The 19,169-nt window shown below is 37.4% G+C and overlaps 1 protein-coding gene across 2 annotated transcripts in view; it reads right to left on the bottom strand.

Annotated features, from left to right (window-relative positions):
• The window catches only part of NEBL (nebulette), a 379,467-nt gene that overhangs the window by 99,281 nt on the left and 261,017 nt on the right, over nt 1–19,169 (bottom strand). Inside the window, exons 1-4 of one of the 2 annotated variants that reach the window (XM_025396000.1) lie at nt 15,315–15,893; nt 15,149–15,220; nt 8,151–8,255; nt 6,413–6,523 (exon numbers count right to left, since the gene is read on the bottom strand). The exons of the other annotated variant lie outside the window; for it this stretch is intronic. Of the exons in view, the coding sequence (XP_025251785.1) occupies nt 6,413–6,523; nt 8,151–8,255; nt 15,149–15,220; nt 15,315–15,395 (369 nt within the window). The 5' untranslated portion in view covers nt 15,396–15,893. Of the gene's footprint in view, nt 1–6,412; nt 6,524–8,150; nt 8,256–15,148; nt 15,221–15,314; nt 15,894–19,169 lie in introns of those variants that run through there. 2 annotated transcript variants of the gene reach the window in all.

Genomic DNA, 19,169 nt, shown 5'->3' with positions numbered 1-19,169 from the left:
CACTGAATCCTCAGAACCCAGAGGAGTGCCTGGCACAAAATACTGCTCAGTGAATGAATAAATAAATAAATGAATAGCTAAAAGAATGAGAATAAAACAATAACAAATGAAGGACAGAAAGGCAATATTAATTTTAAAATATATTAAAAGTTTAATACTAAAAGGATGTTAAATGGAGTTGGAATTACTTGACATGAGAAAAATGGCAACTTAAGAAAGAAAAAGTAGGTTGGGCTCAGTGGCTCATGCGTGTAATTAGAGAAGTCAAAGAGGGAGACTTGATCAAGACAAAGTGAGGCCCCCATCTCTACAAAATATCAAAACGAAACCAGGTATGGTGGCACATGGCTGTTGTCCCAGCTACATGGGAGGCTGAGGCAGGAGGATTGCCTGATCCCAGCAAGTCGAGGCTGCAGTGAGTCATGGCATTCCAGCCTGAGTGATAGGGTAAGATCCTGTGACAGAAAAGAAAAGAAGAGAAGAGAAGAGAAGAGAAGGAGAAAGAAAGGAAAGAAAAAAAGAAAGAAAAAAGGAAAGAAAAGGAAGGAAGGAAGGAGAGAGAGAAAGAGAAGGGAAGAGAAGAAAGGAAAGAATGAGAAAATAGAAGAGAAGTGGAAACTAAAGGAAATGAAAGGAAAGGAAAGGAGAAAGAGAAAGAAAAAGAAAAACTAGAATAGGCTTTACCAACAACAAAACAAGATCTAGTTTTCAATGCAAAGAATATATAAAATTAAACTTAAGGAGAAAGTTTTTACCAATATGAGCTCCTTGAGTGCATGCCTATCTCACACATCTTTTTATCCTGTGACTATCAAAGTGAATGACAGAGTAGAAATGCAATAAATGTTTAGTGAACAGATGAATAAATGAGTTTACTAAACATTCTTGTGAGATTAAACCCTTCATTGGCTTTTATAAACAGTGTTAACCACCCATTCAACTTGGATAATAAACCTATTTAAAGGATTAATGTGATCATTATAAGTCTGATTTTTACAACTAAAGTCATTGAATCTCGTCATCCAAAAAAAAGGTCATCTGGTATAACTATCAATGTTTAAATCCCCTCTCTGGACAGACCCCCATCTAGTTTTTCAAAAACTTCCACTGAAAGAGAACTCAACCTGGGCCACCACAGTCTCTAAATTCTGAAAGCTCAGGTTAAAAGTTCTTTCTTTACTGAAACCCCAGTCTATCTCCCCCTAGCTGCATCTATGTGGCCATATGAAAAGAGCCTAGTTCATGAGACAGAGCTTCCAATGTGGGAAGACAGTCGGCAATGACTTCTGTTCCTCCAGACTCGCAGTATGGATTAAAGTGCTGTACTCCTGAACACCTTACATGCTCTCTTCAGCCCAAATCCCAATTTATCAATCTCTCTCTTAAGGTGCTCACAATGGTCGGACCAATCTTAATTAGAACTGTTAGATTTAATCCAGGTTATCACCTCCCCTGTGCTAAACGTTATTAACATATCCATAGATCACAACATTTTTCTTTTGATAGCTATGCTGAGACTTCTGTCAACTGATAACTTTAAGTCTTATTAAGTCTCGCCCAACCATGTTTCTGCCTCAAATCCTGTGGATTTGGTTGGTTACCGGGACTCAGAAGCAGCACCTCACGTTGTTCCAGGGATAATTCATCTTGTTAGAGTCTGTCCATCAATATACTCCATCAAGATATCTCCCTCTGGAGACTGCATCTTTACATTTTCACCAATTAATTATGTTAAGCAGGGAACCCTTTAAAAACCTCCATTCAGTTGGAGAAAGTCCATTATCTCAGTTCTATTACATTCCGTGTTATAACTCAGAGGTAGGGGAAGGAGGAGTTTAATGGGTACCCAAGTCTATAAAGCCAAGGAAAAACTTCTATGAGATTTGCTCCTTCGTCTTAAATGAAAAGAAGTAGTATATGCCTTTTTCCTTTTTCATGGTTGCCTGGTTTATTTTGTACTTCAGACCTACTATCATATACTTGTGACTATATAAATGTAACACAATGCAGCTGATCATTTTGTGGGTTATCATAGAAATGATGAGTCATCAAGCACAATTTTAAAAAGCACTCTTTCTTAAAAAGGCTATGTAATTTTCTACTTGCAGCATTAAAATCATCATTTCATTTATAGCCGCTACTAAGTACCACTTTAGAATTAAGATTACATCAAATTGGAGGGAGCTGAACTTTAATTTATCATATTAATTTTCTTCCTTAAAATAGCTAATGGAAAATTGTGTCAAGCTAATAAATTTGCTGATAAATTTGATTTCTTAGGATTTGTCATTATTGTATGGCATTTCCCTAGATTAATGCTGTTTTCTTCATATTTTGAGAACTAAGATTGCCATGTTATTAGGAACCTGGAGACAGGAGTCCACTTGCAATAGTCATATACACTTTATGTTTATATAAGTGATAAATACATTTATTTTACATTTTTGATCTTATAGCATATTTTATATTTCATATGTATACAGATAAAATGTACATTTATGTTTAACTTACAGAATTTTTTGGCATTTACTTATTTATTCATTTATTTTAGAGATGGAGTCTCACGATGTTGCCCAGGCTGGTCTTGAACTCCTGGGCTCAAGAGATCTGCCCGCCTCAGCCTTCCAAAGTTCTGGGATTACAGGCATGAGCCACAGCACCTGGCCAAATTTGGCATTGAAATTGGGGGTTTCACAGATGCCCTGAAGCTTCTCCCTGCCCTCGCTTTCAGAAAATTCATAGATCTCTAAATTAAAGTTTACGGGCCAAGGAGGTCAAGAATGAAAATTAAAATAATGGCTTTGCCTCTGAAAAGTATGATTTATTTGGCTCCTTAACTCTACTTGATGGTTATTTCTAACAACATAGCATAGGATGCTACAAAGACGATCAGAACAATAACATAACTTACATTACATTTTATGTGACACAGGTAAATAAGCTTTTATTCCCATAGCATAGACACCTCTGGACTTCTGAAACAGAATCCTGCGACCACTGCGGATGACACATAGACTCTCATTAAGCTGCAGTTCCAATGCCTGAGTAGCCTGAATTGCTTCTATGATAAGGCATTATTTAGCCTTTGTGCCTGAAACAGCCCTGATGAGAAGGATCTCGCCACCTCATGGCATGGTCCATTTCATTTTCAGAAGCTTTCTTTGTAATCTGTGCTTATAAAATTGTTAACAGGGGACAGCTAATAAAATGGCCGTCTAAAAACTCTACACTTCTCTCTTTTTCTGGCATTTCTTCCTTTCAGGCATTTTCTGTCAGTGTTCATCTAGCTAACTTTACCTTATCATTCTAGTTTGAATTTAAGCATCTGAGAGTGTTTGCAAATTGACTTTAAGATAATAGTTTGTTCTAATAATTTGTCAAAAGTTGAAGAGACTTTTCATTAGAACCCAGAATGTCATTAAATTTCTGAATTCATCCAATACTCCAATTTAGGATATCACAAATCTGATACTATTTGGACACAGTAAATGTTTAGTTGTTTAATTATCACAAATACTGTCAAATAGTTCTTCTACTTTCTTGCCCCTCTTGTTATTAGGTAAACTCTAAGAATCACAATTTTAACAATAATAACATTGATGTACGTAAATCTAAAAAAATGTTATGACAGTTGCATAAATCTTTGAAATAGCTACCTTACTCAGAATCCAGGTTTTTCTTTATTAACAAGTTCAGTGACTAATTACAACAATGGAAACCAATGCTAGAAAGTGAGTGCATATGTATCTTTCCCAGTGGTGTCTATTTTAGTATAGGATAACATGTTAACAATGTCAGTGGGAACCTATTCTGACAAATGATAGATTCCAAAATATACAACCTGGATTATTTTTCATGTTAAATTCTATGTGGCAGGGATTTGTGTATTATAGACCTATTTATGCTATGAGAAGTTGAGAGCTATTGTGTGCTTCCAAAGAAATGAGGATGCAAATATCGGAAAAGTTACCTTCCCAAGGAAGTATAAAAGCAATAATAGATTGTTTTCCTGTTCTTTCTTTATTGCTTAATTGTTGCTTGTCACATATCAAGTGTTGGGTTGTAATTATCTGCTTTTTAAAGTAACCCACATTATCAGCAAGTGCTTAGGTGGCCAGATATTGGCAGGAAAAATAAAGGGCATATTAGTCACAGTCACCCATGCAGAACCTTGACATCATATATTTTAAGCTGCATGTTGCATAACTGAGATTAGTTTACTGCCAAGTCAGGTACACAGTGGACATTTAAATTTGTAATAGTGAAATACTTAAAGGTGTTCTGCAAAGAATAACTATGCTCAGCACTTTTCAAGAGTAATGTATTTTCAGACTACTTAAAAATAGCCAATGCATGCTGCGCTTAATACCTAGGGGCTGGGTTGATATTAAATAGGTGCAGCAAATCACCATGGCATGTATTTACCTATGTAACAAATCTGCACATGCTGCACATGTACCCCAGAACTTAAAACAAAAAAAAAATTTAAAAATAAGATTATCTAGGTATCTCTACTTAAAAATAAAAAGATTCTGGGGAAAGGTGTGGCACAGTGGCTCACACCTGTAACCCCTGCACTTTGGGAGGCTGAGGTTGGCAGATCACCTGAGGTCAGGAGTTCAAGACCAGCCTGGCCAACATGGCGAGACCCTGTCTCTACTAAAAAAAAAAAAAAAAAAAAATTAGCTAGGTGTGGTAGTGTGCGCCTGTAATGCCAGCTACTCAGGAGGTTGAGGCATGAGAATAACTTGAACCCAGGAGGCAGAGGTTGCAGTGAGCTGAGATCAAGCCATTGCACTCCAGCCTGGGTGAGCAAGCAAGACTCCATCTAAAGAAAAAGAGAGATTCTGGGGAAATTCTGGGGAAAGAAGTAAACTTACTTAATAAGAAAAAGAGGGTTGGAAATGGTAGGAAAAATATAGCATAGTGTGTGGTTAAAAACCTAGACTCTGGGGCCAGACTGCCCATATTCATGTACCCATGCTGCCATTTACTGGCTGTGCCACTTTGGCCAACTGACTTAACCTCTCTGTGCTTCAGTCTCCACAACTCTAAACTGGGGACACCTCATTGGGTTGTTGTGAGGACTGACTGGCATAAATACACGTGAAATGCATAGAACAACTTCTGTGTGTTTACTATTATTAACCTAATATGTGAAATAAAGAATACAAACTATGTAAAAGGAAGCATATCCTTGGAAAGAAAATTTTAAAATTCCACAAAATCCATGTTACGAGTATTTACTGAGCACTCTCTGTGTGCCAGGAACTCTTCCGAGACCAGAGCAAGGAACAAGACAGATGAGGTCCCTGCTCTTGTGTAGCTGAGAGAGCTAAAGAATAGATTAACAAAATAACATCCCCAAATTTGATTGTTCTGTGAAGAAAACACAACATTAAGATGAACCAGAAAGAGGTGAAACATTCCATTTAGAAATTCTGTTTTAGGAAATGCAATAGATTAAGAATGCCTTATGTGTTGATATGCTACAAAGAGAAAATTACTCTTAAACCCTTCTGGATTCAAAATGAGTTTACATGATGACAATTCTTAAGTTCCTCTGCAACTGGCAATCACCAAATTGTAACTTCCACCTGATAGGGGCTCTTTTTGGTAGCCTGAGATATCCTAAAGGAAAAACACAATCCACAGAAAAGGAAATTCAGGAACCACTTGTTTAATTGATGAAGCAGATCTGTAGATACTGAATTTAACCATTATCTTTTTTGTTTTTATTTTTGTTTTTTTTTGAGACAGAGTCTCACTCTGTTGCTGTAGCTGGAGTGCAGTGGCATGATCTTGGTTCACTGCAGCCTCAACTTCCCAGGCTCAAGCAATCCTCCCACTTCAGCCTCCTGAGTAGTTGGCACCACAGGTATATGCCAACGCATGGCTAATTTTTGTATTTTTGGCAGAGACCAGCTTTTGCCATGTTGCCCAGGCTTGTCTTGAACTCCTGAGCTCAAGCAATCTACCCACCTTGGCCTCCTGAAGTACTGGGATTACAGGCCTGAGCCAGAGTGTCCAGCCGCATTATCTCTTTATGTGGCTTTTAGCAAGCTATTCAAATATTCTCTACTGAGGGATCATATATGAAATTAGAGAATAGTTTAATATTTACTATGAGAATTTCATCCATGTAAGCTGTCTAAATGAGATTAAGATTTGCTCTATAAATTGCGTTGAAAGGGACTCAGAAAACAGTAGCACGTGACTGACATAAACCTGCATGTCCTTTCCATTTTCTGCAATTTCAACAGCAACTACTGACAGCACATTAATCAGTTGCTTTCAACTTTCATTTGGTATTTAACACCCATGATGAAGACATTTTATTAAAATGCTAAGTAAATCTTTCTAGTTATATGTTTTATGTACATAATTAAGAAACACTTTAGGAAAAGCCCACCTCACTCTGGAGCTGTGTAACTTCTCTTGCAAAAACACTGTCAATTGTGGCTGGCATCCGCTTATAAAGAGAATTAGAAAGATCTGCTTTAATGGTGCCTTTATATTTTGCCTGGGGGGAAAAAACAGGAAAAAAATAAATAAATAAACTTCCATTTTTTTAAATTGTGAATGTAAGAAGAAAAGAAGAAACTTTCTTCCAAAACAGAATTGATTTTAAAAACTGCAGACCATTTTAATTTTAGATACTGGAGCTGACAAACATATTCTGAAGAGATAGAAATAAATCCAATTTATCATAGAGAACGCTTTCAATGAGACATGCAGGGACATAACGGCTGTCTTTCTATTTAAACACAAGCACATGTCTAAAAGTAAATCTATTTGTGTATATTGACAGTTTCATGCTGGATGAGTGAGCAAGCAATTCGAGTTGTTCCAGAAAATACAAGTCGTTAGAATCTACTATCTAGAACTTGACAAAGGACAGCGTTCTTTTATTCAGATCTTCTCAGCCTCCTCCTGTCCCAGGGGGAGGGTGGAGTGCTTTTTGGTTGTTTATGTGCCTACCCACCTCTAACCTGCACTGTCTGTAAGCCATCTCAATCACTGCTCCAAAGACAAACACTCTTTCCTCTTGGGAAAACTAAGGTTCAAGGGAACACAATAGATTGCTCACTTCCAATATTTTGCTCTGCAATTAACTCCTTCAGGAAACATAATCAATAATGGAGAACATCAAGTATTTATCTGCACAGGATAACGGAACACAGCTAAGACAAACAAACTGTGTTCTTCCATTATCTGCAGACGAGTTCCTGATGTTCTTCCTGCTCAGAGCTAGATTTGAGTATTGATTTATTGAGCACAGATCCTGTGCAAGCCTTCGGCTACCACACGCTTTGGATTCTCGTACCTAATGAAATAAAATGTACTGATTTCATTCAAAATTGTTTCGCATTAGCAGAAATAATCCCAAGAACATCCAGTTGATCTTTTTCCAACATAATTTATGAAACACTAGAGGTCAGTCATTTACAACACAATTTCATTCCTTTTCTTTTCAAACGTATTTCTTCTAAGTGATCTATTCACAGACTACAGTAATGCCTCATCACAGAAATCATCATCGTTAACATTATGCTTTACAATGCAACATAAACTGTAGTTCCAAATGCTTTCAGAAAGAAACTACATAATTTTTCAGCTGGAAAATGAATGTAGCGTATTCCTCAGTCTGTGGTTTCGTAATAGGTATCACTGTTGAACTGAATTTTATCCTACTCCAAAATAGTTTAAATTCATTTAACATTATTTATCAAAGACACCACATTTTAGAAAACTGGTAAATCTTTTTTATTTCCAAAATGATATTCAGTCATTTATCTCTAATATATCTATTAGGAAACAAAATAATAGAACTTCTAAAGTGAACCATTGTGCCAGTGCTTTCTACTTATTGAATAAAAAGATGCCTTTTCAAGAGGAATTGTATATACATAAGAAAGATTTAGAGTCAAAATATAGACATGTATAATAAAATATATAAACCATACATAGTAAAATATGTCAATCTATATGAGTTAAATGATAGTGCGTCACATTAATTATGTAGCTATTACTAACATTCAGTAGTGCTTTTGAAAATATTATTCTCCATCTCTTTAATTCACAGACTTTCATCTATATAAAAAGAAAAAGAAAAATGCAAGCCAGTTTGCAAGCTTTTGATACCTTACCTCAGAAATAAAAGCACCAATATTTTTTACATGGTTTAGCATAGGAGTGTCAGTCACAAATGTACACTTATCCTTGGACTTTTTAAACTCTTCTTTATAATGGATCTAAAAAAGAGAATGATTTACATAAGAAGAGAAAAAGGAAAACAATTCTAATGGCCTTTTTTGAATGAGAATTAGGTTGATAAAGTCCATTTACTGAAGTAAATACTCAAATGTGAAAGGGGCCTCAAAACAAGCCAAGTTAAATAAACGGATATCCAGTACAGGATTGCAAAGATGATGAGGCACAGTGAGGAAAGACCATTCTTTAGATAAGCGAGGGTCCAGTTAAGCATCAACACCCCGGATGATGGGTCCTGTTTACCCAGCCTGCCCAGTGCAATTAGCAAGCATGTGCCATCTCACTCCTACAAGTGTCCTGGTGTTCTGTTGCTTTTAAGCCTTGACACTTAAGCCTTTGGCCAAACAGAAACATAGCTGCCTACCTCAAGGTAGAAAATAAGTAGTCAGCATGACAGATGCGACCAATTAAGAAGCAGAGGCAGAAATCAAATGCGGATCACTATTAGCGTTACCACCTAGACATGTTTGATTAGAAGAAGAGGCTTAAATTGTGGCCACCGTGGGCTTCCTGTTACTACTTCCTCCCAATTTATGAGCACCCATAGGTTTCCCAATCCTCCTCCCCAGTACAGAGAAGTGCTGAACCTACCCATAAGGCTTGTTATGTGGTAGAGATCATTCCAGAATGTCTTCTTGCTGGAGATCAGCAAGAGAAAGCCCAGTGAGGCTTAGCCAAGCCTGCTCATCTCTTCTCTGCAACTCACAAGTCAAATGACTCACTCTCTTCCCCTTTGGGGAGAGGCCAGAACTGTTAGGCTGGGGGAAGACCCAGGTTGACATTTCAGCCCAAAAGAAGTCAGGAAATGTGGAGAAGGACCTAAAATAATCACACTGTCACACTAATTGCCGCACAATCTGGAAACTGGGAGGCAAAACGATGACTCCTTGAGAAGATGGAGGTAATTTGCTAAAAGTTGTATCACTCTGTAATATAGCCATGTTTATCCTCCCAAGACCATAAATACTTAGACTGGAAAAGTGTTCCTGTTTCAGATGATAAATTATATGTTCTCCCTAATTATAACCCAAAAGTGGAGTTGAATTGCATATATTACCTGGTTCTTAGAAGACATGAATAATATTGATGTTATACACTAATGGTACATGGAGATTTTCCCATATGCAAACCTGATTTGAGGGGCATTACTTAACCTGCAGTAGAACTAGATACGGATTAAGTGAAGTTATTTCAAATTGCCATATTTCACTGCTGTGACTCTTGGATATCAGATGCCTACCACATTAAACATTTGCTTTATTCATGAAATCAACATGAGAACATATTTATCTTATCTGAGCACTAAATTACTTTTTTTTCTTCTCAGAGATTAGCCATAATTTTAGGTTCCTGCAAATCACCCTCCTCAGCCACTAGTAATTAAACTGTTAATGGCAGTATGATAAATAGTAGGCTATTTTGATCATACGGAGAAAAAAGTATCTCCGTTATATAATTAAGTGTGAGAGAAAATAGCCTATCATTAGGCTTAAGTTTGACTCATTATTTTTATCTTTTGCCACCATCTATTCCCCATCACATTCACATTCTTCGCTGCAGTGGTATGTGCTTGTGGCTACAGCCTCCTGATAAAGTCTGACACATGCGGAATGTTCAAGACAGGAGGACTGGATAAGGGTGAGGTATTTACTTCTTCTGTTAGGCAGACAAATAGTTCAGTCTTAATTGTGGACTGTGTTGTTTTTTTTCCTTGGGTCTTTATTAAAAAGATACATATATTTGTATATCTTCATTGAAGGTGTATTTAAAATTTAAGATCCTTTACAATTGTACAATTCAAGAGAAATTGTACAATTTGTTATAAGTAACACAATCACGTGTGATTTCAAATGAATTGTGCAATATAAATGACAATAAGCAAAGAATCTTAGATTTTTAAATATTTAAGGAATATTTATATAAATAATAGTTACATATTAGTAGCCTTCCTATGCCAAGATAATAGGAAATGATCGCTGAAAGGGAACTATATTGGTCAATGAAATAAATCTTATGTAACCTAAAAATCACTGAATAGATGGCTATATTTTATTACAACCATGTCTACATCTTATAATCTCGGGTTGACACCACCTATTGGATAGACTGACTGGCCACTCCCATTGTCGCCTATTAAAAGAGCCCAGATGGATTAATGAGAGCAGCCAGGCTCCTGCCCCAGCCCCAGAGGACAAACTGATCTAAACCAGGCATGGTCATGCCATTCAGTGTTTGGCCTGGGGACACCACAAGCTCTGCGACTTTAGTGGAAATCTTCCCAGAAGTGCTTCTAGCATTTCTGATATAAAGGGAGAGATGCTGCACAACCCTTTGACACTGTCTTCTACCTTTTTCTTTCTCAATCACAGGGAAGGCAGCGACAATGATGCATTACCAAGGAATAAGCCACCATACTAATGATGACAGAATAGAAGGAAAGGAGCCTGGGAGACTGATAACATCCATGGTATCCAGACTGAACTACCTACCTCCAGGCTCTATATGTGGCGGCTGGGGAAACAAAAACCTACTTGTTAAGACATTGTGTTAGAGTTTTCCTGTTTTTACAGTCATCCGCACTCCTAACCAATACACAACCCAACTCATTTTCACACTGAAAAACAAAAAGGGCAAAATTGATGACTTCATGATCATTAAGATGTCCCAAACATTGACCTTCTCTTTTGCCCTTACCCATGAATCCCACAATGTCTTCATTACAGTTAGGATGAATTTAGTGCAGGGTCGCTTCCTCCTCCTGGCCAAGTTTCTTTGAATGAGTATGAGATCAGCCAAAGGCTGAAATCGGATGACAGACATGGAGATGTTTGAGGCTCTTTCCTTTCACAAGCATTCTTTTTTTCTTTTTTTATACTTTAAGTTCTAGGGTACATGTGCGCAACGTGCAGGTTTGTTACATATGTATACATGTGCCATGTTGGTGTGCAGAGAAATGCAAATCAAAACCACAATGAGATACCATCTCACACCAGTTAGAATGACAATCATTAAAAAGTCAGGAAACAACAGGTGCTGGAGAGGATGTGGAGACATAGGAACACTTTCATAAGCATTCTTAACTGAGAGTATCTGGAAAGCCTTTTCACAAGTGAAATCATACAAGTTAAAGTCAATAAACCATGGTAGAAAGAATTATGGCTCCATTATTATTTAACTGGGCTGGTCATAGCTAAGGTCACTCTCCCAGGTTTTCTGATACCATCTAAGCTTTCTCTGGAGGAGTAACCATAGAATTTAATGTTTTTGGCATTGAAAGGATTTACCCACAACAACGTTCATTTGCCTGGAAAATATTCTTCCTGCTGCCATGCAGATGAACACCCTAAAGAGCCTTGAACTAAACACGGAGTGAGAGGCTGCATGCAGATGTGGTTCACCTGCTCTGTGGAAGGCTCTTTCTGCCTAATTTACAAGAAACATACAAAAGATTCCCTTTTGCCCAATCTTTTTTATGACTCCCCATCAGAAGGCTACTAGATCCTTGATTCTGAGTGCTCAAGAGAGTGGATAGGTTTAACTTAGTCAAAGAATTGATTAGATATTGTTTGATTAGACTAACAGGACTAAATATGAGAGAAAGTATATCTGCGAGAATATATCTGAGAAAATAATAGCATTATGTGATTAACAGAAAAATAAAAGAGGCTGCCTCAGAAGACCAGCTGTTCTTCAAGACTGGGAAGTGAGTTGTGCAGAGGGAAACCCCATAATGTTGGTAGAGCAGGTGCAAAGCAGAAACTAGGATGGGGGAGAAACAGAAAGAAAGAAAAATGCCTTATGCTGATTCCCGAAGTGAAGCCACTTGACCTGAAAAACTGACATTTCTCTCTATGGAGAATTCGAAGCAGTGCAGGCCTCCTAGGGCTGATCTCTAGGCCAAGCTTGCTTAACATTTCTACAAATTGTCTGACAAGGAGATGATACAGCAGTGTCTACAGGTCAACTGACTCCAAGCTGTCTCGGTAAGGGAAACGGCAAACTGAGATGAACTTCAGAAGTTCTCAAAGGGCCAGGCAAGAGGGCAGAAAACTACAGATTAGATCTAGCCCTAGTATGGTTAAAATAATTCAAACTATTATTTAAAGATGATGGGTCCTAAGCTAGGGGCTACAGGTCAGAAATTAGGAATTAAATGGCTCTGACGGTCTACAGATCATCAAGCTAATCTAACAGCTTTCTGCAGCTCCCAAGTCTAAGAAACTCTTCATAGCATCATAAAGGGTGCTAGAAGCTAAGCAAAACATTATCCTACTCTACACATGATCTAGACCGTCCACATCTGTACCGCTCTGCACAGTTCTGATTATTACATCTTGGTTATTAAGGACATAGGAAGGCTGGAAAAAGTTCAAAGAGTAATAATTAGGCCACACCATGAAGAGAAGTCCATGAAACTATCCCTCTCATCTATAAAAACGAAGCAGGGCCAGCCTGCTGGTTCACACCTGTAATCCCAGTGCTCTGGGAGAGCAAGGCAGGAGAATCACTTGAAGCCAAGAGTTTGAGACCAGCCTGGGGAACATAGTGAGACTCCACCTCTACAAAAAATAAAATAAAATAAAATAATTAGCCAGGCACGGTAGCACACACTTGTAGTTCTAGTTACTTGGAAGGCTAAGGCTGGAGAATCACTTGAGCCCAAGAGATTGAGACTGCAGTGAGCTGTGGTCACACCACGGAACTCCAGCCTGGGCAACAGAGTGAGACCCTGTCATAAAAGGAAGGGAAGGGAAGGGCAGGGAAGGGAAGGACAGGGCAGGGCAGGGCAGGGCAGGGGAAAAGAAAAGGAAAAAATCTAAAAATTAAATAAGTATCTCAGCAAGTATAGAATTCTATTTGGAAGCAAAATGTGAATGTGAACACAGATATAAATTAAGCCACAATAATAATGTCCTAAATATTTAAGTAGTACATTCTACCATGCAACAAATATCTCTAATAAACAGAAAGTATGCCTATCTGTTTAATTTTACCTACATGGGTGTGAAATGTATGGCTTTAAGCTTTTGCAAAATGATAAAGGCACCACCCCCACAACACATTGGTTTTAAAGTCACTGATAAACAATCTTACCCAAAACAACTCCAACAAAATCACCTACTAACTACAGTTACCACTTTAGTCCTGATGGTTTATGTAACACAAGTTAGCTCAGTTATAATTGCACTTCAATAAAAATATATCAAAGCTGGAAGAGGTTAGGAACTTAGAGTTTTAGTAGGCAGCATTACTACTACTAATAGTAGCGTAATAACAATAAGGCAAAGAACGACATTTCATGGAAATCTACAGTGAGAGATAACTTGGCAGCGTAAGAGGGAGGCCTTTGTGTTCAAATATTACTGCCGCTGTTTAACTGTGTGACCCAGGCAAGGTACTGAACCTCTCTGTCTATCTCTTCACTTCAAAAATGAGAAAAAGCATAGTGCCTACCTCGCAAGCTGCAATCCCTGCACATAGTAGTCACTAAATCTTAACTGTTGCCAATATTGTTATTGTTGTTGTTGTCATTTTTTATTATTATTGCAATTTACAAAGAACTTTCACATACAATAGCTAATGACTATTAAGTAATAGCACAAAGAAATATTTAATTTAAAGGGTAATTACATCACATGTCAAGTATATGGGAAAGGGTATGATTTCCCACCACCATCCTTTATGCTTGTCTTCTGGTTTGTCAGAAAGAGCCAGTCATATCTAAACTGTGACTGGATGGATGTAAAAGTAAGTAACAGACAGAGTAGTTAATAACAGCTAACATTTATGGAGTACTCACAATGTTCCAGATAGTTTATTCAGCATTTTAGATGCATTACCATTATTTAATCTTATTATAAATGTTACAGCTGAGGGATGGAGCCCAGCCAGGTTACATAACCTTTCCAAGGTTATTGTGGAGTCAACCCAGGCAGACTGACTTTGGAGGACGTGCCAGCCCATTGTCCTCCTGCCCAGGACTGACTTCCCTTTGAAAATAAACGTGCAAAACATTCTGATCATCTTGCTCATTATCAACAACAGAAACAACCAGTATTGTGCTCATCTCTCTAAATGAAGACACAGGCACATATTCACTCTACAGGAGTTACCCTTCCTCTGGACCAGCAATCCTCTTAGAACTGTTAATGAGGATCATCTAAATTCTCATTCCTGGTGAGCAACATTTTTCCTTGTACTTCTTGAATTCTAGCTTACATATTTAACATAAAACTATACGTTCAATCATTCAATATATTCCGGGATTCCCTTGAAGCGTAATATTGACCAATCCCAGTTACTAAAAAATGTCACAACAAAAATGCCCCTTGCACTAATATCCTTCTCTAATATCAGGGTTCTTAGCAAGCAGCTCGGTAATCCACAAATCCTGAATTGTAAATAAAAGTTATATGCATAGATATATATATATATATATGCATTTTCCTGTTCTGAAAGACAAGTCCATTAAATTCTTCAGAATGCCCCAAAATGTTAAAAAATGACTACTCATTTACATAGAGGGCCTCCCAAGACAAATTACATCATTACATTCATTTAAAAATCTTTGGGAGTTCTCAAATGGAATAAATACTGCAATTCAATGTCTTATGATTTCATGCCAGAGTGACAGCAAACCTCATAAGGCACAGGATTCTGGATTAAGAATGAGGAGACTTGCTCTAGCAGAAATTCTCTGTATAGGTGACTTTGGCAAAATCACTTAAAATTTCAGGACTTTGTTCCATGATCTGGAAAGTGACTGTGTTTTAAAAGGTGATTTCAGGGTTTCCCCCACAGCTCTATGCCTCTATAACATAATAAAACCACAGGTGCAATGCAAAATAAGACAGAAAGTACTCCAGCCACTTACATCACTAATGAGTTGTGTGCATTTTCTGGCCAATTCCATGCTTAAGTCTTCAATAACAGGCTTATAGAAGACCTATTTGAAAAAAAAAAAAAAAAGAAAGAGAACATTTTTCTCATCATCAATTTAGAGGAACAAACGCTGGTCATGAGTATGTTTTCTTACTCACCCGGTGTTCTTCATTTTCTTCTTCCCCTATTGTTTCTTCTTCAGTTTCATCTTTTACATCCTCAAATACAGGGACCCTCATTTTTACCCTTTAAAATATTTATTTTTAAAATTTACTCATGTGGCGTCCTTTTGCGTACCACAGCGTCCTTGAGATGCTGATGTCTCTGGTGCTCTGTTCGAAACGCCCTTGTCCAAGCCTCAGCCCTATTTAGCCCACACTTCACTCCTTATCTCAGTGGTGTGTGAGCGAACAGAACAGGATCCCAGAGGTCTACCAGGCTGGCCTCACAAGTGGACATAACATATTCTTGGGTAAAACTTGATTTTATGAACTTTTAAAGTCAACATTTTTTCCACTGGTTAAGAAATCCAAAAGAGAAAATTTATTTATCTTTTACTAATTCTATTCATTCATAAAAGAGTGTAAAAAGGACTTAAGGATTCCACAAAAACTACTCAGCTCTAACACTCAAGATAGCACAGTCCAAAGCCTGTTATCTCAAAGACTCCTCATCTCTGTCTAAATAAAGCTTTCACTGGAATGTCAGACTTCTTTCTGACTTGGGGTAGAGAATCTGGATCATTCAAACTCATTTTGTTAACCCAAATTATATGTTTTATCAGAGACACCAGTACTTCTCACATCCTAAAAAATACCCACTTTATATTAGCTGATTAGCGGCTAGTTATTTATTATGAAAAGCCCTTTGAACCTCTTCAAAGAATCTATTCTGAGTTAATGATGACTGTTAGTCTTATACTGGTGAGTATGGTATTGTATTAATTGTAAACATCATTAAACATGAGAAGTTGCAGTTAACACATGTTGATATATAATTTAACAATTCTAGAAACATCACTGTTTCAAAAATAATCATCATCATCTTTGAATTCTGCAATTCTACTCATCATGTCAATTTTTACAAATTCATTGGCGATGTGCATTATTACTCAATGGGTACCCCACATTCAGAAAAGTTTGGAAAAATAAACCATCACAATATTTATAATGTGGTATATGTCCTTGGTTATGTAAAACCAAGGTTAAAAATACATTTTTCAAAACAAATATTTTAATGTCAATTCAGGCAATTCCAAGACTCTCTACAACTCACGATTTATTAATCTGGTTATTTAAATCCTAGGGGAAATTAATTTTACCAAGTCATAGCATATTAGCGTTGGGCATAAAAAAATACCCTACAAGGAATAGTAATACTGATGACAGAAAATACAAATTTATTAAAAATAATACATCATTCTAAGTAGCCAAGCATAACTCTTTTTCTCTTGATATCATATCTAGTTTTCAATGTGTTATTAAAAAAATGCCTCGGCCTTACCTAAACTGAAAACCCTAACAAGAAAAACATTCTACACAGTCATCGTGTATAAATTATTTCTGAAATTGTGTTTCATGAGGCAAAAGTTCCACAAAAGATTCTGGGGGAGAAAAGCAGGTTTCTTAAACAAATACGTTTGGGAAATCTGTACCCCAATCTCTGCCCCTGCCACTTAGAGATCTACAAGGCATATTGACACATTAGAAGTTCTCAGAAGACTTTCAACCAAAAAACCTACTTAGGCTTGCTTAACCTCCTTTTCCCCTGAACACAAAACCTATCTATCTCATCAAATCTAATCCAATTTAATCTAATCTACCTACCTACCTTTCTATCTACCTACCACTTTTTTTAAATTATACCCACTACCCCAGAAAACTAACACTCCTCTGTGAAATATGACCTATTACTTAGGGAAATATTGCTCTATTCTGCTAAAATGTTGTGTTCTAGAAGGAGCTATTGGTCTTGAACTAGTTTTTGATAAAGGCTAAATGAATGGTATCACATATCCTGTTCACCAGCAAAGTACCAAAAAGAAATTGTCCCAAGCATGCTAAATTTGGAAACCACAACTCTAAGATTACAGCCATATCATGCTGGCCCAGTACAGTGGATTCCACAAGGACATTGCTTGTACATTTTATTTGTTCCATAAAAGGAAAGAATGTGTGGATTCTAATTATTTCCCTCAAGTCCTCCGCTGGCCAGAAGATTATTCTAATATTCTATAGATCTATTACATTATCTTTATTGGGAAATAAAGAGGAGTAATTTCTGTAAACTTGTCTTGCAAATTTCTAGAAGTGTAGGGAGAAACTCTCGTCGAAACTGCCTGAGACACACCTTTTGGCTCATATTTGAGGAGACAGTACTGGTGTTGCTCAGGGTGACACCTATTCCCCAAGGTGAATTACATTCATCAGGCTTGCACTGCAGTTATTTCTCATTTCCCATCATGTAATACGTTCTTAAGGACTCTTCACTGTGCTGCAAGAAAATAAGCTGTTGAGATTTAATGCTCAAAGTTTTGAAAACAAAAACCAAACACCATGTGCAATGTGAACACAAATTTTCCATTTGAGATTCTAGAATCAGAATTTCAAGCAAAGGGATCCTTAAGAAATCAATACACCTAAAGCCCTCTCTTTCACAGATGACAAAATGAAGGCTATGAAAAATTACCTGCCTCATTTACAAACTATGAAGTACTAGGATCAGAACCTAACTAAAGACCTGTGTTCATTTGTTCAACAAATAAATGTTTTTATGCCAGGCACTGTGCTTGGTATTAGAGATACGATGGTGAATAAAACATCCTCATGCTAAGATAGAGTAGGAAATAAAACACTCATCACTCAAGACTTGCTGGATGAAGTCTTTAATGGATTGCTTGGCAAGCTAGAGACAACATTACTTTTGATTGAATGTATCTTTTTTCCTTTCACCTATAATATAAAATTCATGCAAAGTTTTCTCTAAAAAATGTTAAGCCCTGCACTTCATCACAGCAAAGTTTTCTTGTCAATAGCTCTAAAATATGACATGGAGAATAGGAAGAAAGTGTTCCTCATGGACAGCTATCATGTTTCAAAATCCCCTATCAACTTTTCCAAAAACCAACCTATTTTAATAGATATTTTCACGTTGGGTTGCTGCAAAAGGAAAAATCTCCGTAGCTGCTCATACCTTTTACTTATTGGGCACTTCTTTTATGCTGTTTACTTTTCTACTTTAGTACTCTACCCATGCCTTGATACAGAATGAAACCAAGATGCATCACTTATAGTGAGACTCTCAAAGTCCAGGTCTGGGTCTACCATGTCCTCTAGGGCAAATTACTTAACCCCTCGCTACCTCTAATTCTTCATAAACAGAAAAACTGAGTTGCCAGAAGTTAATAAAAAGAAAGCACCAGCTGGACGCAGTGGTGCACACTTGTAGTCCCAGCACTTTGGGAGGCTGAGGCGGGCGGATCACGAGGTCAGGAGTTTGAGACCAGCCTGCCCAACATGGTCAAACCCCGTCTCTACTAAAAATACAAAAATTAGCCAGGTGTGGTGGCACACGCCTGTAATTTCAACTACTCAGGAGGCTGAGGCAGGAGAATCACTTGAATCCGGGGGGCGGAGGTTGCAGTGAGCCAAGATCGCGCCACTGCACTCCAGCCTAAGTGACAGAGAGAGACTCTCTCTCTCAAAAAAAAAGCACCTTAAAAATAGTGGAGCCCCCCACAAACACAAGCTTTATTTCAACCACCAATAAGGGTACACAGTGATGGGAAAAACACTTGGCATGAAAGGGTCTTCTCATTCTCTGTGCCATTAATATCCTTTTAAAGTTAAGAAGGGCCTTCTGCAACTAGACAGTTTAAAGATAAGAGCTCACTTGCATATTTATAATTCAGAAGTCCTCTGATCTTTTGATAGTTTGATGTTTACATGTAAGCAAATGTATTCCCTTAGCAACTGTCAGGTGGGTAATTCAAGTCTCTCGAGACACAGCCCTGC

The sequence above is a fragment of the Theropithecus gelada genome, chromosome 9 (genome assembly GCF_003255815.1).
Source record: "Theropithecus gelada isolate Dixy chromosome 9, Tgel_1.0, whole genome shotgun sequence".
Classification (NCBI taxonomy): Eukaryota; Metazoa; Chordata; class Mammalia; order Primates; family Cercopithecidae; genus Theropithecus; species Theropithecus gelada.
Note: the sequence above shows the minus strand (reverse complement) of the source record. Positions and strands in the feature narration are given on the sequence as shown.